General features: G+C 38.7%; 1 protein-coding gene across 1 annotated transcript in view; it reads left to right on the forward strand.

Moving 5' to 3' along the window:
- The first annotated feature begins 12,975 nt into the window (after nt 1-12,975).
- Nucleotides 12,976-23,936, forward strand: part of LOC134579005 (ras-related and estrogen-regulated growth inhibitor-like) — a 68,030-nt gene continuing 57,069 nt past the window's right edge. Inside the window, exon 1 of the mRNA XM_063438142.1 lies at nt 12,976-13,217. Coding sequence (XP_063294212.1) covers nt 13,109-13,217 — 109 coding nt within the window. The 5' untranslated portion in view covers nt 12,976-13,108. The remainder of the gene's footprint in view (nt 13,218-23,936) is intronic.

Below are 23,936 nucleotides of genomic sequence, written 5' to 3' on the forward strand. Positions count from 1 at the left end.
AGGAATGTGTCTGTGTATAACAGAACCCCACAGTAATAATACTCCCAGTAATGTGTCTGAGAGTACAACAGAACCCCACAGCAATAATACTCCCAGGAATGTGTCTGAGTGTATAACAGAGCTCCACAGCAATAATACTCCCAGTAATGTATCTTTAAACTACAATAAATGTGTTTAGAAATCAGTCTGTGTAAATAAGATACATTGTTCTTGTTCTAAATTACATTTTAGTTACATAAATTATTAGTAAGTCCCTGAACATTTCTCAGAACAGCCTCATCCCTCACCACATCCCCATCCATACTCCTAATAAGAGTCCTACTTGGTCCATTTGAAATGTTGGATAGTATGTTACTGAGTAGGAGGGTGCAGAATGTACGGGAGAACAGGAGGATCATTGTTACACTTGGTTGTTATTATACAATTTATAAATGAGATAATTGGTGTTAAAATAAACATGTCCGGAATATGAAGTTTGGGACTGTATTATTTGAGGGGAAGCAGGAGAAATAAAGTTATCTTACCTTTTTCTTATTTCTGCTCCTAACCAGAGAGATTGGAATTAACATTCTCCCCTTCCTGTCAGAAGAAAGTTGGCACATGCTTGGTGATGGCCACAAATTCACTAATCAAATGACACAATTACCCAATAGAATGCTTCTCATAAAAGATAATTAGATTATTCACTAAACACAGAGCTTTGTCAGGATGGACAAACTCCAGTGAAAATTGACAAATTTCAAACAGAATGGCAATTCTCAGGTTTCCACTTAGAAATTCAAGTTAGAATTTGGTTGATTTGACCAAATAATGTAGCAACTGGCTGGTCGCATTTGATATCCGGATGAAAATCAGTATACAAATTATAGGATTTGGAGTATTCATAAAGTACCGATTTTACAGAGATTTAGTACTGAATGCATTTTGCAAGAGAACAATAATTTTAAGTACTATTTGCCTGCTGGCTGCACTATCTACTAGGGTATTCCTCCATATCACCCACATGAGTCCAAAGATCCAAGCTTTCCCAGCAGAACATTGCCCAGAGCAGAACACTGCCTTAGCCGGCGTGCCTTATTACCATTGTGCATCCTATTGCGATCTCTTCCCCAGGTAAATGACGCACACGGCCATTCACCTGATCTAAAAGAAGTGTCAGTATATTTATATCGGCAGACATTTTGTGCTAAAATAGAAATTAAAAGTGTCTACTGCCAGTTACACTTGGAACAAAGCTGACTCCATTTTGGATTTACAGGCTAAGAAAGACATATAATTTCTCTTTACGTAATTCTAGTCACAAGCCTGAGCTAAGGAATGCGTTATGTAAACAAGGCAATGAGTCTAACAGAGAAGGGGGGTGTGGAATACTCTTCTTAATACTCTTCTTAATGTTAGCTTCACCAAGGAAGCCAGACACCAGTGACAGATAAAACGTAGTAATTAATTTTACTTTCTAAATCTTACAAAGTCCTATTGTAAGCAAGAGGTGAAATTAAGGTTTAGACATGTCAGAAGGTAGGTTTAAAGACATATGCCCGACGCTCAGTCTGGTTAAGAGAGAAAGAAATGCTTTGATGTGACACGTCTTGCGATTTACGCAGGCCATTTAGATAAGCCAAAATTACGTCAAAATCGTCATCAAAATTAGTTAACTCTTTCCAGGACAAGAAATTTTGGTGATGTAATTGCGCCATCTACTGACCAAAAACTAGATAAAGGTGTACACACCTACAGTTCCCTACTGGCCGATCAACTACTGACGTGCAGAAAGTTAGGCCCTTTAAAAAGTAAGAACAAAGAAGAAATCGAGAACAGAAGGACCGAGATTCAGGACACACATTCACACTCTCTGGGACTTACACTCTTTCAAACTCTCTTTGACTGTCTTCAAGAAACTATCAACTCTCTCTTAAACTCACATATTTCTTAATACTTTCTACTGCATACAATCATAACCATACTTCCATTCAATTTCCTGGGACTATCGAATTCATCTGATGAGAATATCTACAACATAAATGGTAATTATGCTGGTTTTATTTAATTAATTTAAATTAATTAAAATTTTACATAGCAGGAATATATGCCTGGATAAATTGTCAGATTTAAATTTAGAAATCTTAGTTAACTAAAGAATATATGGTTATAAAAATTCCATTACTGCAGGTGGAATTAACGTTAACGATATATTAACGGTATTATTTACCAACAGGTTAGCATGACACTTGTTATCCAGAAATATTGACTTGCTCTGAAATGAGAGAGAAACTCTTATGTAGGCAGATTAAAATTTGGCTAATGTAAAATCTGGTAGATGATTCTTATTGGATGGTTCCAGGAATGGTTGGTCTGATTTGAACATTGCATTAATTACAAATTGCTATAGAATAGGATATTATATGCCTAGGAGGATTGCAGCCAGCATTGGAAGAGTTAATCAGTGTGCTCTAACTATCAGCCTTCTCGCTGTGCTGTGAAGTTTTGAGTTCTGTGTTAAGTTGGTTTCTAAGCTGTCATAAATCTTGCTAAGTTCTTGACAGTTGATGCTGTAGACGCTGAATTTGTTTAAACATTGCCATTCTGTTGTATACCAATGTTATACCTAAATATTCACTGATATTATCCCGCATGTTACATATTATTATTATTTTATCATTATTGTCACAATAAATTATATTTTTATAAAGAATTGTGATTTACTGTATGGAGTAGAAATCCTCATAATGAACGTTCTCTAGGCTCTAAGATAATTAAATAGTGGTTAATTCTCAAGATATCAATTTTGATATAATAAAAATTATTAAATTAATTTTTGATAATTTTTATGAAAATATTATTTTAATATTTATAACCCCATAAATATCCCAACAGAAAACATGATTCATCAGACCAGACAACCTTCTTCCATTGCTCCATGGTCCAGTTCTGACTCTCACTTCCCTATTGAAAATGCTTTTGTCAGTGGGCAAGGGTCATCATGGGCACTGTGACTGGTCTGTGGCTCCGCAGCCCCATACGCTGCAAACTGTGTGTTCTGACACTTTTTTTGATCATGGCAAGCATTAGATTTTTCAGCAATTTAAACTGCAGTAGCTCTTCTGTGGAATCGCATCAAATGGACTAGTCTTCTCACCCCACGTGCATCAATGAGCCTTGAGACCCTGACGCCAGTTCACCTGTTGTCATTCCTTGCACCACTTTTGGTAGGTACTAATCACTGCACACCGGGAACATCCCACAAGACTTGTAATGTTAGAGATGCTCTAAGCTAATCATCTAGCCATCACTATTTAGACCTTGTCAAAGTCACTCAGATTCTTTTCCCTCCCCCCCCCCCCCCATTTTTCCTAGAACTGACTGTGCACTTGCTGCCCAATATATCCCACCCCTTGACAGGTGCCATTGTATCAATATAATCTATTTTATTCACTTCACCTGTCAGTGGTTTTAAAGCTGTGGCTGATCATTAAATATTACAAATAGAAATATTATTATTATTATTATTATTATTATTATTGCAATTCATATAGCGCCAACAGATTCCGTAATATGCGCATATATACTCATGCGGTTGTCAAATATGAAAATATTTTTTTTTAGAATTGTTGTGCCTGCAATGTCCAGTTAATAAAATCATTAATTTATTTTGATCTACCTTATCTTTCTCTTTTTTCATAGGGGTGAGGGGGGGGTGCTTAGAATTCTGTGTTTATGGGAACTGTTAACTATTTGTCACAATAGGTATATATATATTTATTTTTCTTTTTTAAACAAAGTATAACTAATAGTTGTTTTTTTATCTTTGTATTTTATAATATAAAATAATGTTTTGTTTTTTTTACCACCCCCATTGCATAAAGCTGGCATAGATGTTTGATGGCTGTTGTGAATGATGACCCCTGTAACATCCCACATTCTAATGACAGCAGCAAACACAATTTAATGAAGTAATGATACAATGTTCCTGGCCACATACCTAAATCAGTTGTTTTGCAGAAGAAAGACAGATGGAGCGGGTAGGAAACAGCCAAAGTGTTTTGTTCATTTATTTTAAATACATGCTATTGAGCATTTATGCTAACGCACGTTTTTGCTGTTTTGATCTTGTGATCACTTCTCGTGCTGTCCCTGTGGAATGGCTCACTCTACTAGGCCCGACTCGTTCTTCCCACGCTGAGATTGTGTCACAAAATATTTACAGCTGAGATACTGAGTATCCAAATGGTGGAAAGGTGAACCTCACACTTTGATTGGAATTCGGATGGCTAAAATTACATTTATGTGAAATACGGAGGAATTTGGAGGCTGGCTGTGTGATACATTCACACTAGATTCGGGTACTCTTGGGTTTCCTGGCTCCCTGTCTTGTGGGTCCCTGCTGTCTTTGCACAGTGGTGCTGACATTTACCCATGTGGTGGTGTTCCAACCCCACCCACCCACATGTTTATTTCTCCTCCCCTGCCCTCTCCTTTCTCTTACCTCAATCTTTTTTTTCTTTGCCCCTTCCCTCCATCTTCTGATTACATTTATTGACCCAACTTGTTCTGCATTTCATTGCTTCTAGAATCCTTGCATTTTAGAGAAAGTTGTTAACGAGAGGTGAAGAAGATTCAGATAAAATAAATATATATATATTTTTTTTTTTTTAAACTGTAAATTATACCTGTATGCTAATTGGTTTAATTGTGGGGACAAAATCAAAACAACTAAAATCCGCACACACAAAAAAATTATTCTTTCAAATTTGAGTATCATTTTGAAACTCCTTTTAATAATTGTTTGTTTTTAAATTAGTAGAATATATGAAAACAAACAAAAAATAATTATCAATATTTCTGAATAAACAAAAATAAATATATTTTTTTTAAGTCATCAATGGGGCTAATTGTAAGCGTCATGATATACAGAAACTCTAAACAACAATATACTGATTGGCAGTGAATATTTATGAAAAGGGTTGAAGAATCAATAATCAAAAGCATTTTAAACCTAATGTTAAATGTTACAAGCTGGTTAGCCCAGTGGTTCCCAAACTTTTAAGGTTCAAGACGTCCTTAATATTTCAATATTTTTCCAAGGCACCCCAAGTCACAGCAATTTTATAGGTTGTACATATGTACAGCGCAGAAATGCTTGCCGTTGAGGCGCAGATCCAGAACCTAATCTTGGGAGGGGCACTGGTAGATTATAATTGAAATATTACCAAAAAGAGAATGCACACTAGAATCACCAATGAAAGTTATGCAAATATTGAATGAATCATTGGTGATTCTAGTGTGCATTCTCTTTTTGGTAATATTTGTGTTTATTTGGTGCTTGATGGAGTACCTGTGAGTAATAGCACCTAGTGAGATCATTCTTGTATTGCTATATATTCTATCCATACGGTGTTATTATATAATGATTATAATTTAAACAAACAATCCAGGCACAATAACCACTACACCTCTCTGAAGTGCCATGGTTCCCCTTCAAGGGAATAGTCAAACTGTTTAAGAACAGTTTGACAACTTACCTGAGATCTGCAGGGATAGGGGCTGTAGTCGGGGATAGGGGCAGTAGTGTGTGTGTGTGTGTGTGTGTAAGGGGGTGCATTGTGTTTATGAAGGATGAAGTGTGTGTGTGTGTGTGTGTGTGAGGGGTGCAGTTTGTGTGTGAAGGTACTGTGTGTGTGTAGGGGCACAGTGTGTGGGGGTACACTGTGTGTATGGGAGGGCAGTGTGTGTGTGTATGGGGGGGTAGTGTGTATGTGGAGAGTTATTGTGGGTCTGTGGGGGTAGGTGGGTAGATTAATAAATATTTAAAGGACCACTATAGGCACCCAGACCACTTCAGCTTAATGAAGTGGTCTGGGTGCCAGGTCCAGCTAGGATTAACCCTTTTTTCTATCAGAGAAACTGCTATGTTTACAATAGGGTTAATCCAGCCTCTAGTGGCTGTCTTATTGACAGCCGCTAGAGGCGCTTGCATGCTTCTCACTGTGAAAATCACAGTGAGAAGACACCAGCGTCCATAGGAAAGCATTGTAAATGCCTTCCTATGAGACTGGCTGAATGCACGCGCGGCTCTTCAGCCGAGGAGGAGGAGAGGAGGAGGAGAGAAGGAGGAGAATCCCCGCCCGGTGCTGGAGATAGAGGTAAGTTTAACCCCTTCCTCCCCCTAGAGCCGGGCGGGAGGGGGCCCTGAGGGCGGGGGCACCCTCAGGGCACTATAGTGCCAGGAAAACAAGTATGTTTTCCTGGCACTATAGTGGTCCTTTAAGTGTTGTTGGTTTTTTTTTTTTATTTTTTTTTTTTAAATCATTAATTTTCATATTCCCCTCCCTTCTGACCTTTGCCTGGGAGGGCAGAACATTAATTCAAATCACACTGCCTGGTAACAAAAACAGAGAATATGAGAATGTGCAAAAACTCAAAGTAACCTCAACAGTTTGCCCTTCGGTTAGTCCCTGCTCAGGTCTCAAAAAAGTGTTTTCTTACTTGTGCAATTAAAGAACCTATACCATTTGCATATCAAACTGATCCCGTCCACATGGGCAGCCAGAACCAAAATGTTGCCAAGTTCACTCAACATGAATTTTGTCAAACATTTAAGATTTCATATTGCAGTAACAGTGCCAACAAACATAATTTAAAAAGGAGCTGTCCTTTTAGTGTAGGACCCACCGATATCGGGGTACTGTGACGCAATTAGTGTAGGACCCACCAATATTGGGGTACTGTGACATAATTAGTGTAGGACCCACCGATATTGGGGTACTGTGAAGTAGTGGTGGGCTTAACACAATATGGCCATATGGTGGAACTGAATTCCTATATTTGTTTGCTGATATAGGTGATTTTAAGTAGCCTTATATAATTTAAAACTGTTTTAGTTTTTTGTGTGTGTGTGCGTTGTCCCTTTACCTGTATTTTGTATATATTTTGATTTCTATGGCAGGACCACTGCTGAGAAATGTATGTTCTGGGTGTGCCACTAATTCCTCTTTTTCTAATTTTCCTAACAAGGCACTCAGGGTGGGTATTCCCATCTATCCTATACCTCATAACAATGAGTGTCAAATCGAGTGGGGCTGGGAGTGAGAGGCAGGGCCTCAGAGGGGATATGCTTGTAATGTTTATTGTTATTGGTTTATTGGTTAGCTAGGGTGGTCATAAAGTCCATTTGTGCACGGCAAAACAAATTGGTTCTGTAAAAAACAATAAATTGAGTGGTCCAAAACTCATCTATATGGTGTTTTGGTTTAGATGAATTTAGTCCATGCAACAATTTGGAAAACGATACAGACGAAAGTATACTGCAAAATATTAATATTATGTACATAGCTAGCAGTACACTGGTAGGTGCATTGTCACACCTTTAGGATCACAGATCAAAGGAGAAGAAGTAACCAACACAGGAAAAACAAGGAGCATAAAAAAGATATATTTATATATTTGTTAAATATATACGGTAATATATACCCTAAATATATAAATGTAGATAGTTTGTTTTACTTCTCCTTATTTTCCCTATGTTGGTACGTTTTCATTGGTGTTTGTCATTGTTTGTCCATTGTTGATATCTTTTGTTCTGGATTGGGTCATATGGCGCTTTGCAGTTACGGAATGGGGACAACTCGTAAATCACCCAAAATTTATAAAAACAACAATTAGTTTGAAAAAAAATGCACAAATCTATCAGAAAGGCAGTCCTACCATCCAAATAGAGCCTCACTTGTACAAAGTGCTACTGACGTTCTCTCATTTGGACAGAGATGTTATGACATGCCATCTCCATATAAGACGTTTTCAAATGTTCCTTAAAGTGAGAAAGAATTGCAAAAGTAACTAATAAATATAAACTTGGGTCTAGGGATTTGGTCACAGTGATATTTAAAGGGTCACTATAGTCATCAGAACAATTACAGCTTATTGTATTTGTTATGGTGAGTATAGTCAGGCTTTTTGCTGTAAACACTTTCTACCTCCACTGGCTGTTCCTCAGATGGCTGCTAGAGGTGCTAGTGGGGCAGTGCTGCACAGTGTGACTGACATTCAGTGTCTCCACCCTCGGCATGCAGATACTAAACATTGATTCAATTCATCTCTATGAGGAGATGCTGATTGGCCAGAGCTGTGTTTTACTTGTGCTGGCTCTGCCCCTGATCTGCTTCCTTGACAGTATCAGCCAAATCCTATGGGAATGCATTGTGATTGGCTTTGATCAACACTTCTGATTATGTCAGCCAAGCAGGCAGATCAGGGGCAGAGCCAGCAGCAGCATCAGACTGGAATAAAAGTAGGAATTTACTATATTTAGGTGGGCAAGTGGAAGCCAGGGGGCTAAATGGTGGTTTTAACACTATATGGTCAGGAATACATGTTTGTGTTCCTGACCCTATAGTTTTCCTTTAAAATATGATTCATCAGCAAAATAATATTTGAATTTCCCCTGCGATCTGCTACAACATCCGTAAAACGTGCCACACATTACCGACATAAATCATAACAGGAAGGCATTTTGTACATTACACACTACTCATTGGCAAATTTACATAAAAGTTAGGAAGGATGGTTTTCCTTCAGACACATTACTAAAGAATACATTGGTTTATGGAGTTAATTTGCTTCTGGCACATTTCTACTAGCAGCGGCAGAACTATCACCAGTGCTGGTGGTGCAGTTGCACCGGGTCCCGTGCGCTGAGTGAGAGGTCCACCTCTCTTAGGTCCACCCAATGACAATATGTCTTTAGGCGCCTGGTCAGTGCTGCATCCATTCAAAACTGCTCCTGGACCCCTTTAATCTAGGAAGCCGGCACAGAGAGGAAGTGACAGACGGTTCCTTCCTCCCTGTTAACAAAAAACGAGACACGCGGGAGCGGGACTGCAAACTGGAGTCTCATATCCCAGGGAAGCCACCATCCTGCACCCAAAAGGTAGGAAACAGGAAGCTGGATAAAAAATTTTTTATTTCACTTGTGTATCTTTTTGTGTGTATCTGTGTGCATGTATATGTGTCTGTATGTGTATATTTGTATGTGTCAGTGTTTGTATTTGTATGAGTGTCATTCTGTGTATCTGAATGTGTGTCATTTTGTGTATCTATGTGCCATTCTGTTTGTCTGTGTATATGCATTTGTGTCAGTGTGTGTATCTGTGTGTCTGTATGTGAGTTAGTGTGTGTCTGTGTGTTAGTGTGTGTGTGTGGCTGTGTTAGCTTGGGTGTCAGTGTGTGCATCTGTGCATCTATGTATCTGTATATATGTTAGTGTGTGTCTGTGTATCTGCATTGTGTCAGTGTGTGCCCCTGTGTGTCTGTGTGTATATATATATATATATATATATATGTATCCATGTTTGTATCTGTAATAGTGTCATTGTGTGTGTATCTGTGTGTCTGTGTATCTGTCTTTGCATGTGCATCTCTGTACCTGAGTATGTGTGCATTTGTATGTGTGTCAGTGTGTGTATCTGCATGTGTGTCTGTATCTGGATGTGTGTTAGCATGTGTCTGTATGTATATCAGTGTATGTGGCAGTGTATCTGTGCCTACATCTCAGCATTCAAACGCCAAACTTCTTACAAATACACCCCTACATTCAAAGACAAACACTACATACTCCATACAAAAGATGCTAACATTCAAACACACAAACACTACTCAATGCTTAATACAACCAAAAGGCAAAAAGCATGGGCAAATGGTAGATCCACAGCTGGCAAAACATTGTGGGAGTTGTATGACAGAGGGGGATTTACCTTTAAGCCATCCTTGCGATTGGGGGGGGGTTTAAAAGAATTATTGCACCAGTTCCACCACTGACTACTAGGCATAATTATCTGTGAAGGAACCTTCAAATGTTGACGCATTGCTAGTCCATTAACATTACTTAGGGATCCCTTTGTTATGTAAGTCTCACTTACATATATGTGTACTCCATTTATATTACCAACGTGAAGAGGAACACGTTTCTTTACCAGGAACCCATTCTACCTATTTAATGTCTGACAAATGACCTGAAAATGAAAGCCACCCCCTCTACTTCAAAACAGTAAAGGAGGCATCAAAGGTCATATCATTCTTACAGTCAGAGGAGGAGGGAATTTAATTACATTAATGTTCATTGAAATTAACTACATACCTCTACTTTAGGACTATATGATTTAAATGCATTTACAGTGCTCAATTGCAGGCAATCTTTTTACATTATGTTTCCATTTTCAGTAAACTGTACTGCTAGTAGTGCCATCGAGGTCCTTAAAAATACACACATATTTAACAAATTTTAGTAATCTATTTTTGTCATATTCTATAGGTTATTTGTTACATGTGAGTTTACAGAGGAAGAGGTTCTATTTCAACTGTCAAAAGTAAAGACAAATAAGTCAATGGGACCTGATGGAATACACCCAAAGCTATTAAAAGAGCTTAGTGGTGTACTAGCAAAACCATTAACAGATTTATTTAACCAATCATTGATAACAGGAGTAGTCCCAGGAGACGGGAAGTTAGCGAATGTTGTGCCCATTCACAAGAAAGGAAATAGGGAGGAGTCGGGCAACTATAAGCCAGTAAGCCTTACTTCAGTAGTGGGGAAAGTGATGGAAACCATGTTAAAGTATAGGATTGTTGAACATCTAAAAACACATGGATTTCAAGATCAGAGACAACATGGGTTTCCTTCAGGGAGATCATGCCAAACTAATCTTATTGATTTTTTTGATAGGGCAACTAAAATTATAGATCAGGGTGGTTCAGTAGACATTGCTTACCTAGATTTCAGTAAGGCTTTTGACACTGTTGCACCTAGAAGGCTCATCAATAAACTGCAAGCTTTAAGTTTGGATTCCAATATTGTTGAATGGGTAAGGCAGTGGCTGAGTGACAGGCAACAGAGGGTTGTAGTCAATGGAGTATATTCGAAGCTTGGGCTTATCACCAGTGGGGTACCTCAGGGATCTGTACTTGGACCCATTCTCTTTAAAAATTTTATTAGTGATATTGCAGAAGGTCTTGATGGTAAGGTGTGTCTTTTTGCTGATGATATGATGATTTAGGTAAACTAGAAAAATTGTCAGAGTTGTGGTAGCTGACATTTAATGTGGATAAGTGCAAGATAATGCATATTGGGCGTAAAAACCCAAGGGCAGAGTACAGAATATTTGATAGAGTCCTAACCTCAACATCTGAGGAAAGGGATTTAAGGGTGATTATTTCTGATGACTTAAAGGTAGGCAGACAATGTAATAGAGCAGCAGGAAATGCTAGCAGAATGCTTGGTTGTATAGTTAGAGGTATTAGCAGTAAAATGAGGGAAGTGCTCATGCCATTGTACAGACCACTGGTGAGACCTCACTTGCAGTATTGTACGCAGTACTGGAGACCGTATCTTCAGAAGGATATTGATACCTTAGCGAGAGTTCAGAGAAGGGCTACTAAACTGGTTCATGGATTGCAGGATAAAACTTACCAGGAAAGGTTAAAGGATCTTAACATGTATAGCATGGAGGAAAGACGAGACAGGGGGGATATGATAGAAACATTTAAATACATAAAGGGAATCAACACAGTAAAGGAGGAGACTATATTTAAAATAAGAAAAACTACCACAACAAGAGGACATAGTCTTAAATTAGAGGGGCAAAGGTTTAAAAATAATATCCAGAAGTATTACTTTACTGAGAGGGTAGTGGATGCATGGAATAGCCTTCCAGCTGAAGTGGTAGGGGTTAACACAGTAAAGGAGTTTAAGCATGCGTGGGATAGGCATAAGGCTATCCTAACTATAAGATAAGGCCAGGGACTACTGAAAATATTTAGAAAACTGGGCAGACTAGATGGGCCAAATGGTTCTTATCTGCCGTCACATTCTATGTTTCTATGTCATAACTAATAAATGTGAAAAAAGTGTATTTTGTATTTCTAATAAGCGTTACTTCTGTAGACATTCTCAAGCTTTTATTCCCTCAGTATTTTTTTTATATAGAATGAAATAATAAATGACAAATTAAAACGTGTGAAATTGCGTAAGTTTAATTTTTATGTGTGAACAGCAATCTATACACATATGTGATAACTAACTGCATCCTGTGTTTAAAATACACTCTATGCTATTGTTTTTGTTTTGTCTCAAACGATAATTTTATGGGGACAAAAGGGTTAAGGGTTAATCACAAATGTGTCAATTATTAGGAATTCATAGTGGATTTTACATTTTAAGCCAAAGAACAGGAGATATTCTCACAGTCAGCAATGTTTTTAGTTTGTCTATTTTAGTGTAAAATTTTACTTTTACTGGGTAATCCTGGAATTTATCATAGGAGGTTGAGCGGTTTTTGACAGCACTTTAAAAAAAGTGAAAAGTGTCAGAAAACGTTGTGTGGGTTAAATCTTTAGTTTATCCTTGTATACACAGCACAGTAAATCTGCAAAAAATAGGTTAGAATATGAACGTACGCACAATTTATAAGATCAACCAAAACTGTTCTGTCCTCCAAAAACATCTCAAATAATATTTTCCATCTTTGTGATTCTATTTGGCTAACAGTTAAAAATGTATCAATTCTAACAGTGTTTTATTTTTTTTTATTTGTGTATTAAAACAAATGTGCTCTAACACTGACTTTAAAACAAGTGCAATTTGATTTGTGGCTTTAAGGTCCCTTTAAATAAAAGCTCTTCTTTCGTGAAAGGACAACCCATCTGATTGTCAGATGCCGGGTGCCTCATTCCGGCACTGAACAAGTTAAACAAAAAGACCATTCTTGTTCACTTATTCTGTGTGACCCAATGACACTACATAATGATCTGTGCTTCCAAACTGCTCATAAGCTGTGCCAGAGCCTTGCAGTACATTGCATGTCATTTTATGCTTCAACAGCCAGAAGAATAGGAGGCGGGCGTAAACTATCAAGTAGGCAGGAAATATTTGATTTGGAGAGAGAAGGTTGGCTGCGGGACAGAAATGTATTTACTCCTTGCCAAACCAAAAAGCACAGCGAAAGAGATTGAATTGCATGGCACATTGTGTCCGTTTAGTATGCATTTAGCTCTCTCAGTCTAGCTGTTTATCTAATTAAACAGGCTACGTAAAGGGTTACAAGTGCAGAGATAATATATAATGACCTCAAACTTTCCTCTTCCACGTCCTTTGAGAAGATCCCTGAGCCTGGCTTCTGCACGGACCATGCGCATCGTGGTGTTGGGGCAAAGCGCCGTAGGCAAAACCGGTAAATATCCTTTTATATTTTGTCGATCTTCGATGGTATTTTGACAAAAAGAGCTGGTTGGCACACATATGCTATAAGGGATAATTAATTAAAACAAGCATCGGGAAGAGTTAGGAACTAGGCGGATACAAATTAAAGGTCAAAATAAATGAGTTGTGAAAATAGCTGAAATTGATCGCTTTTTTAGTTAATCTAATTTGGCCTGAAATTGGAATTCCTTTCATAGATCCCCACAATATCCAGTTTAGTGAATACAAAAACGTATTTATTGTTTGGTTTGGTTGTAATTTAAGTTGTATTCTACTTTTTGAATGTGTGCATCGAAATATACATCCATCAGAGGTCTGCAATGGCATCTCAGTATCGGTCTGTACTAAAAGAGATAAACAGATAGATTTTAACACATTGAATTGTGATAAAATAGATTTGATTGTGACATAATCAACACTATTCCGTTAAGGTTTCCATTCAAATATGTTTTAGTCAATCTGTTCGCATTATGTACGCATCATGCATTAAAGCAACAATACAAGCACCATAACCACAGCAGCGCACTGTGGTCGTTATGGTTCCAGGAGTGATGTGGCGCCCACCCCAATGTAAGTATTCAAACCGCTTTAGAATAATTTTACTTCTTGCTTGGGGTCTGACAAGTTCCACTGCCTACCTGTATTACAAGTTAGAGAGAGCTGTATTACAAGTCTGTCTGAGCTTAGCCCGGCACTGCAAGGCTTAGTCCAGGAGATTTGACAGCAGACACTCTGCAGCCTCCAGGTTAGAAATCAAACCATTCTAAACTATTCTAAAACTAACAGTTTAAGAGCACTGTGGTGGTTTTAGTGTCTGGCAAGCTCATTGAAGGTCAAGGTACTGAAGTGAATTAGTCTGGTGAATAGGTTGGAGTTTAATACCCAAGTTAATAATTTAGTTTTTTGGCTGTAAATTAGCCCATCTGGGATACACAAAGGTCGACACAGTATTTAGATGACGGTCCCTTTAACATTTGTAATTTAAGCCTTCAAGCTACCTATGAACTTTCAAACAATGGTCCAATTGATGTGATTTTGGCTTTGTTGTTGGGTTAATGTGCTTGTGGGCATTTACTGATTGCTAGATGACAATAATGCAGAAATATAGTAAATGTTGCACGGCTACGTTTTAAGGAATGTCTGGTTTGTTTAACAAAACCTTTTTTCTTGCCAAGAATGACGAACGTTTGCTGCTGTGCAATATGAAACACTGACTGACAAACAAAATAACATTTGTAATTTTTATACTACACAAAATCTTTGTCAATGACTTTCAACATTGGAACTCTCTAGGCTATCATGGGTAATCATGGGTAATGTTATCTTCAGCTGTTGAGAATGATGTCTTGAGTTTAGTTCCGAAAGCGCTAGCAGAGGAAGCGCAAACCTCTGTTTCTGCAAGGTAACACTGTATAATATACTGACATATCTTCCAGACGTGGGAGGTATGGAATTTGGAAAGGTGGAACCATGCCAGTCATTTGGTTCACTTTGGTGGTAATGCCCAATGGCCAGACACAGAGAGTACGGCAGCCCACAAGCAATACTCCAAACCTTCCAACCAGGACTGTCAATGGACACGGCATTGCCGATGCCCTCTTGTAGGAGCAGAAATGCCCTAGAATAGCTTTGCACAGCCGTAGGAACAATTCATGACTTACTGGCGGTGAATTTTAGTGGAACCATTCTCTATGCCCTACAAGTAGAACATGAGAGAAAAACAAAAATAATGTGAATCTGTAACTGTGTCTGTGGGAATCTGTGTCTGTGAATGTGTGTTAAGCCGTGTGTATGAATCTGTGAGTGTGACTTTGAATCTGCCAGAGGGTGTTAATCTGTGTGTATGTGAGTTATTATGTTTGTGTTAGTTTGTGAGTGTTTGCTAATTTGTGTGTATGTGTGAATCTGTGAGCACCTGTCAATCGGTGTATCTACATCTATGTGTCTGTGAATCTGTGTGTGTTTGGTAATCTGTGTATATACACCTGTGTGTCTATTAATCTGTGTGTCTGTGAATCTGTATGTGTTTGTTAATCTGTGTATATACAACTGTGTGTCTGTGAATCTGTGAGTGTTTGTTAATCTGCGTAAATACATCTGTGTGTCTGTGAATCTGTGAGTGTTTGTTAATCTGTGTATATACACACATGTGTCTGTGATTCTCTGAGTGTTTGTTAGTCTATGTATATAGATCTGTGTGTCTGTGAATCTGTGAATGTTTGTTAATCTGTACTACATCTGTGTGTATGTGTGAATCTGTGAGCTTCTGTCAATCGGTGTATCTACATCTCTGTGTCTGTGAATCTGTGAGTGTTTGTTAATCTGTGTATATACACATGTGTGTATGGGAAATTGTGAGTATTTGTTCATCTGTGTAAATGCACTGTTGTGTCTGTGACTCTGTGAGTGTTTGTTAATCTGTGTATATACACCTGTGTGTCTGTGAATCTGTTTGTATGTGAATATGTATGTGTTTGTTAATCTGTGTATATACACTTGTGTGTCTGCGAATCTGTGAATGTTTGTTAATCTGTGTATATACATCTGTGTGTCTGTGAATCTGTGAGTGTTTGTTAATCTGTATATATACATATGTGTGTCTGTGAATCTGTGAGTGTTTGTTAATCTGTATATATACATCTGTGAATCTGTGAGCGTCTATCAATCGGTGTATCTACTTCTGGGTGTCTGTGAATCTGTGAGCGTTTGTTAATCTGCTTATAAACATCTGTGTGTCTGTGAATCTGCGAGTGTTTGTTAATCTGTGTATATACACACCTGTGTGTCTGTGAATCTGTGGGTGTTTGTTAGTTTGTGTATATAGATCTGTGTGTATGTGTGAATCTGTGAGTGTCTGTCAATCAGTGTATCTACATCTGTGTGTATGTGTGAATCTGTGAGCGTCTGTCAATCGGTGTATCTACATCTGTGTGTCTGTGAATCTGTGAGTGTTTGTTAATCTGTGTATATACACATGTGTGTCTGTGAATCTGTGAGTGTTTGTTAATCTGTGTATCTACATCTGTGTGTATATGTAAATCTCTGAGCGTCTGTCAAACAGTGTATCTACATTTGCTTGTCTGTGAATCTGTGAGTGCTTGTTAATCTGTGTATATAAATCTGTGTGTATGTGTGAGTCTGTGAGTGTTTGTTAATCTGTGTATATACACCTGTGTGTCTGTGAATCTGTGTGTTTGTTAATCTGTGTAAATGCACTGTTGTGTCTTTGACTCTGTGAGTTTTTGTTAATCTGTGTATATACAGGCTTTTCGCCGAAACGTTGGGGGCTTTTTGATTGACTCTGTCCCTGCTTCTCACTTAGTCTGGTATGGTTTTTGTATTATTTTTATATGTTATATCTTTTTGGGGGGGTTTTGATTGTATTAGCATTATAGTTGTTTGCTTATATTACAGTTTTCTTTCACCGATATATTACGCATTGTGCGCTTATATCTGCCCAGAATCTTTTCTGGTAGATGTTTTACAGCATTATGACTTTGTATCTTGTGTTTAAAATTTAAAGAGACATTATTATAATATATACCCATTTAATAAAGATTTTTCTTGTACATAAATATTTATGGTTGTGCTCCTTACTCTATTCATATTCATATGTATTTGGGTTCTTTGGGGGATAGAGCCTCATGTAAGTGAGCACCCAGCATTTGCTTATTTAGCTTCATTTAGGGGCTACTTTGCAGTTAAGTTGAGTGTGCCCACCTTGTTTCATTTTTATTATATACCTCTAGGTGTCTGTGAATCTGTGAGCGTCTGTCAAGCGGTGTATCTACATCTGTGTGTCCGTGAACCTGTGAGTGTTTGTTAATCTGTATGTGAATCTGTAAATGTGTATCTGTGCATGTCTGTATGAATTGTGGGTGTGAAGGGATACTGAAATCAGATCCCCACTTTGAGGCATGTACATAAATGGAAATGACTAAGTGAATTTAAGGTGAATTTGAAAATTAAGGCCAAAGTAGTCAAACTGTAAGCATAGCCTACTTGGAGAATATTTTCAGTTTGAACAGTTTGGCCTTAAATTTCAAATTCAGTTTCAGATTTCTGATACTAAATGGGATAATCCTGTAAAAAGTGGATTGTTGTGAATTAGCAAGGGAATTGCAAAATCTAGGCTAAAATAGGAAAACTAAAAAATATCCAATTCAGCTCTTTATTGCTAAATTGGCTACCTTGCCATAGATATTGCAATTTTCTTACCAATTCCCCTCAGTTCACTCGAATACACACTTTGGCTTGCTAGGTTACTCATAGACAGCAAATATTTTGGTTTAAAAATGATTGGGGTCCTAGACACCTTTTATTAATATTATTAAAAACCTCTGACCAAAAATCAGATGGAAACACAAAAAAGAGAGAGGTCCAGGTAAGTATATCTAACTTTGTCTTTCCCCTGTGCCCCCACGGTGACATGTCACCTGCCAAAAACATGCAAACACCTGAAAAGGGACAGTTTTACTTTAACAAGTCTAAATTCCTGGAAAAAGATTCATCACCATGAGAATTAAAGGGGAATTAGTGCACCAGAGCTAACGAATGAACCCTGATAATGAAACGACTGTTCACTTAATGCCTGGATGAATGGTCTAATTTGTGCTGTGAAAATCTAATAAGGGTTGCAGCATCAGGATCCAACTCATAAATGGCAAGAGATGGTTGTGGATTCATGATTCCTTCCTCGTTGCTAGTCTGCTTTTTATCAGCCCTAATTTGTAGCCATGAGCCAGTTTCACGTTTCATTCATTTCAATGAACAAATCTATTAAACTACCTGCTGGTAGAAATCATTTTCACTGTGCCTCGTAGATTTAGGAATCGATAAAATTGTTTCTAGATTAGAATCCAAAACACCGAACGTACCATCCATTAAAGAGACTCTGTATCTGGTATTAGACAATAAACGGTACGAAATTAGACAATCGTCCTACATAGTGGATGAATGAAAATATTATTGTAACACATGGGAAGGCTACATTAAATGTGCATATGCCTTATGAGTAAGACCTACAACTGACCTAAATGAATATTTAGTCTAATAATTAAATAATTGATTAAAGTGTCGATGCCGTCAGTGTTTTATTGCGTATTTACTATTCTTGTCATGCTGTTTGTGCGATTGTTTATTATCATGATAACATTCTTTGATTGTGAAGGTCTGGATGGATGTTAATACCTTTTCATTTTCTGTTTTCCCCTTTTTCATTGAAAACGTTTGTTATAGTAATATTTTGAAAAAAAATGTAAATAATAAAAAAAAACATTTAACAAGAATCTGGATGCATGGCACATTGGAGAGTTGTCACATTGACCAGCTAGTTTTACTGGGGCTCCAACGTACAAGTTAAAGTGTTCAAATATTGCTTTTTCTAATTGTTCTTCAGTGGGTCTCTTTAAATAGTTCTTGCAATCTGAACAGTTCTGTATTTGTAATATTTGAGCAGATACATCGGTAAACGATACATCGTTTTATAGTAGGCTCCAATTCAGAATTACAGTCTTCTTTATAACATTGTAGCAAGTTCTTAAATCTGTCCAGGGTCAACAATTCTCCATATTTTTGGAACACATATGAATGCTTCTTTCTGTTAAGCAGGGCTTGAAAGTGTTGCCAGGTTCTACATTGCATTCGGATGCCCCTTGGGTGAAATGAATTAAAAAATCACAGCTGCTACTTTGGGATATCAGCTGAGACAAACAGATTTCACACTGGGTAATGGTCTCCATTTAAAGCAGCACTGTCACCCTCCTCTCAAACCCCCCGAAAAATTAGTATTTCAGGATGATAGAATCTTTATGAAATACTTAATTTGACTGTGTTGGATTTTCACTGAAATGACACCCCAGTCGAGCGATATACAGAGACAAATCAGGGACTTTCAGGGACTACTTTGTCTCTGTATTTTCCTCCGCTTGACACTTATTGACACAAGGCGGAGTGTAAGTGTTAATCCCTGCAGCCGTCACCAGTGATGGCTGCATGGAATTGACTTTGTCTATGGAAGATTCAGTGGTCCCGCAGGATCCTCCGCAGACCTCAATGCTGTACTCTAATTCATGGGTGATAGTATAGCAGTGACGTTGGCTCCTGGTGCTGGAACGCTAGCTGTTGAAGAGGAGCAGAGCAAGAGAGATGGCGGTGCCCGTGAGGGACAGGCTCAGGTTAGTCATCTCACCTTTCCATGCCCCCACCCGGCGATTCCACCGTTAGGGGTCTTGCAAATTTTGTAAAGTCCCCAGTAGGTCACAGTGCTGCCTTAAATCCAATATTTAGCCTCCATGAGCACTTCTGGACTTGCACCTCATCCCTGCCCTTTATCTTACATGTTTTGCTTTGACTACATGTTACTGCCATGAGTATGGTGTGTGCCAGGTTGGCTGAAGCCCACCCTAATGTTAAACAAATTTGTATTTCGAGGCCTCTGTTTTAGGTGATGATTGCATTTGGTTAACCTGCTTTGCTTTTGAAGATGACGGTAAGTTTGCTGAAAATGTTACATCATCTCCTGTTTCCAAACAGCACATGAAGTTTAATGGGTCATATCATTCCTACAGTCAGAGAGGGGGGAGAAGTAAACAAGTCACTGTTAGCATTCCATTAGCATTCCAGAGAATGATAAAGATCGCTGTAGAAATTTTAAATCTTTTTTTTAGAAACAGAAGACATTATTTTTACATTCTTTTGCTATTTCTAGTAAGCTGCAATGCAAGTAATGCCTTCAGGATCCTTACTAATACCTACCAACCAGGTATTTTACCATTTTTTATGTATCTACTGCATTTGAGAATATGAGTATCTACTGCATTTGTTTTTACATTATATAAACATTTCAGACCCTGTGTGATAAACTGAAAAATGAAAACTAAACTAATAAATGTAAATTAACATGATTTAAATTTTTATTTTTGTCTGCAAAGCAATCTATACATAAAATAGCAGTGTTTTGTTATGTTCATGTGCTTGCTATGCATCCCTTGCTCAGGGCCGGTGCAAGGTATTTCGGTTACACAGGCAAAGAGGCATTTTGAGGGTATGGGGCTGTGGTGGTGGAGGGACATGGACTGAGGAAGGAGGACAGAGGCTGAGGAAGGGGACAGGGGCTGAGGAGGCGGACAGGGGCTGAGGAAGGGGGACATGGGCTGAGGAAGGGGGACATGGGCTGAGGAAGGAGGACAGAGGCTGAGGAAGGGGACAGGGGCTGAGGAGGCGGACAGGGGCTGAGGAAGGGGGACATGGGCTGAGGAAGGGGGACATGGGCTGAGGAAGGGGGACTGTGGGTGAGGAAGGGGGACATGGCTGAGGAAGGCGAACAAGGGCTGAGGAAGGGGAACAGTGGTTGAGGAAGGGGGACAGTGGCTAAGGAACTGGGACAAGGGCTGAGGAAGGGGAACAGTGGTTGAGGAAGGGGGACAGTGGCTAAGGAACTGGGACAAGGGCTGAGGAAGGGAGACAGGGGCTGAGAAAGGGGGATAGTGACTGAGATAGGGGGACAGGGGCTGTGGTAGGCCAGTTAAAAAGTAGATTCATTTAAAAAAAACAAAAGTGTATTTCGCCCCTTTCCTGAGGCTCCAGGGAGGAGTGGAACAGGAGCCGGAGGCAGCACACATCAGCCTGGGAAGTATGCTGGCCTCTCCTGATGATGTCAGGAGGGAGGGTGTGGCTTCCTCTGCTCTTCTCTCAGACTCCCCAGCGGTCCTGTGAGAAGAGCAGTGTAAGGCACGTCCCATCCTCCTGACATCATCAGAAGAGGCCGGCCGACTTCACTGGCTGTTCTGTGCAGGCGGAGCAAGCTAAGTTTAAAAATCCGAGTCCCCAGCCAGAGCCGCCTCATGGACGTGCCGCCCCTGCCCTTTCTTCAAATAAATGTGATGTTAATAGTTTTTCATTAAAAATATGCTCGGGAATTAAGAGGTTAAGGCCTTACACAATACTAGATTCATGCTGCTGAAAACAATGTATTTTTCTATTTTACACAGATTCTAAAAAAGTAGCCAGTATATTGGACTGATACATGTGGCACCCAGTTGCTAAGGGCTGTGGATCCCATTCTCTTACATCATACTTGAAAGTCAATCTGTCTGTTTCTGCTTTGTTGATTTCTCTATTTTCAAAGGATTTAGTTAGTACCATATGAGGTTTTCCTTAAAGCTATAAAAAACATTAACCGAGGGAGCTGAGTTATGGTGTCATCCTAGAGCACATGTCCTTTCATTGTCTGGATAGGAATGCCTCTTATTGCTTTAAAGATTACTCCAAACACACTTTAGTGGTTTGAAGTGGTAATGGTGCCTGGAGTTTGTATGCGCTGCTTTTTGCTATGAAATGCTGAGCATACAGAGATTAACCCCTCTGCTGGTGTCAGTCAATCAATGGAAGCCCAGCCCCCGTCCATGTTGCCTGTGTCCTCCCCTCAGACCGCCCTCCATTATATCCCTCTATGGGGAAGTGACATCAATGGAGGAGGACTAGGCTGAGGGTGAACTTGACCTCAGCACAAGTTTTTTATTTGTATTTTATTTCTCTTTGAGGGGAGCTGGACAGACTTGGAAGAATTACTCTAAACAAAATCAGTGTTTTCAGTCCAGTCTGTCACCTGCATGTATCTTTATACACCTGAGCAGGCTGGAGTAAGACAAGTGTGTGCAATCTGGGTATTGCTTGAACTGTGTCTATTTTCTTGACTAGATATACCAGTACTCAGTGCCACAGGATATACCAGTACTCAGTGCCGTAGGATATACCAGTACTCAGTGCCACAGTTCCATTTACTGTTATCCCGAGGGCCCAATATACCAGTACCCAGTAACACAGGAAAAACATCATGGTATCACATTGTCTTTTAGCAATATTATGTCTGGGACTCAAGCTCGTTAATTTTACCATCCATGGAGAAATATCCTGTAGCAGTCTCAGCATGGACCCATCCATGAGAGAAGCCAGATCCTCAAAAGCCAAACAGCACTCCTGTTGGCAAGTGGAAATAAACATTAGAAAACCTATTTCTCTCTGGGCCTCCTCAGTTAGCCGAAGTTGGTGGCCTACAGTAAATCCCAGGCTTGAGAACAAAACAGATTTATCGAGTTCCACCATAGCTGGAATGCAAGAAGATATCTGTTTGTATTGGAGCAAGACATGCAAAGTTTAAAAGCAGCAGGTCCGTGAGAACTGACCAGCTTCCAGGATTTTCTGTAGTTTGCTTCATTATAATCTGTCCTGTGTTATGCAACATAGCCGCGTCCAAAAACCTTCCTGAACCCAGACTGGAACTTTGTGTAAACCTTCTGCTATTAATTGAAGTACATTCTTGTTTGCTAATTATTGATAGAAAAGCTGTTTTCTTTTACTGATGAGAATCTAACTGGAGAAAAAGCCTTCATTTGGTCTAATATTTTTTTTTTTTGTATATTTCAATGATACTTTATCTTTCATAGTCTAAACTAAAAAATATCTGATTTGTGAAAAAATGAAAAAATAGACATCACAGATTCCAAGGATGTAAATAAACATAGCAAGCCGGCTACAAAAATGCTAATTAATAATAATATCATATAGTTGCTTAATAAACATTATGATGAAGTTGCTAAAGGCTGATAGGACTGGTTGACATTTAAATGTTTCTTCCGAGTTATAAGTTTATTTTCTCTACTTTCTCCGAGAGTCGAAAGAAGAAAATGAACCTACCAAAATTACGTTGAAGGAGCCTGTAAATATTTCGCATTGGAAGGGTAAAAGTTCAGGTTTTATCCTCATGTGAACTTGTCTCTATAAGGTTCTATATGTTGGCTTTTTTTTCTGCTAACTTTTGGCAAGAACGTGCATGAGCATTCTTGGCTCTAATGTAAAGCTGACGTTGCAATGCCAGGATTTGTTATTACACTTTGTCTATAGCTGTAGTGCTTCTGCACTGCAAAATATGTACTATCTTAAATAATATTTGTTTTTAAATAAGTTTTTCAAACTATGTAAGAAAATACACAGAGCAAGGAGGATTGGAAGGTAGCAGGAGGCAGGGGATAATCTGCATCCATGACTGGTGTATTGTTGATGATAGAGGGACAATAACTGCTCTATCTGTCCTATATGTGTTCTGCTCCAAAAAAACTAAACGTAAAATCCAAAAGATAAGTGTAAAGCTATCAGAAATAGTGTACTCCAGCACACAAAACTTCTGTAAAAAATAGAGAATCCATATAGAGCGTGATACCAGTCCTTAGAGTGGACAGGCTAATGAAAGAATACAGGAAAAATCGTAAACGGAAACAAGCCAAGGTCAGGGTTACAGTGATACAGAGAAACTGAGACCTTGCCAAGGTCAGGGCAATAGATACTTGACACAGGACATACTTGAAAACGAGAGAAATCTCAATGTATCCTTCCTGGTAAAATATTTTATAAATAAATAAATAATATGCTCTGAGTCAGGTGAAACAAGTCAAAGGTCAATTATACAGGAAGTCATAAAACAGAAACGCCACTAATTGGAAACCTCAATGGAAACCACAACAGGGCAAGGGTATCAGGGCAAAAACACTATTTAAATTAATAAAGTAATGAAGTTGCAGGTTGTGACACACAGAGGAACGAACTGGAAGTGAGGATCCTGGCTTTCATTAATGCTGTCCAAGGGGAGAGGAAGCACAGGAGCCTCTTGATTGCCCGACAGCCCTCACAGGAA

The sequence above is a fragment of the Pelobates fuscus genome, chromosome 12, assembly GCF_036172605.1.
Source record: "Pelobates fuscus isolate aPelFus1 chromosome 12, aPelFus1.pri, whole genome shotgun sequence".
Classification (NCBI taxonomy): domain Eukaryota; kingdom Metazoa; phylum Chordata; class Amphibia; order Anura; family Pelobatidae; genus Pelobates; species Pelobates fuscus.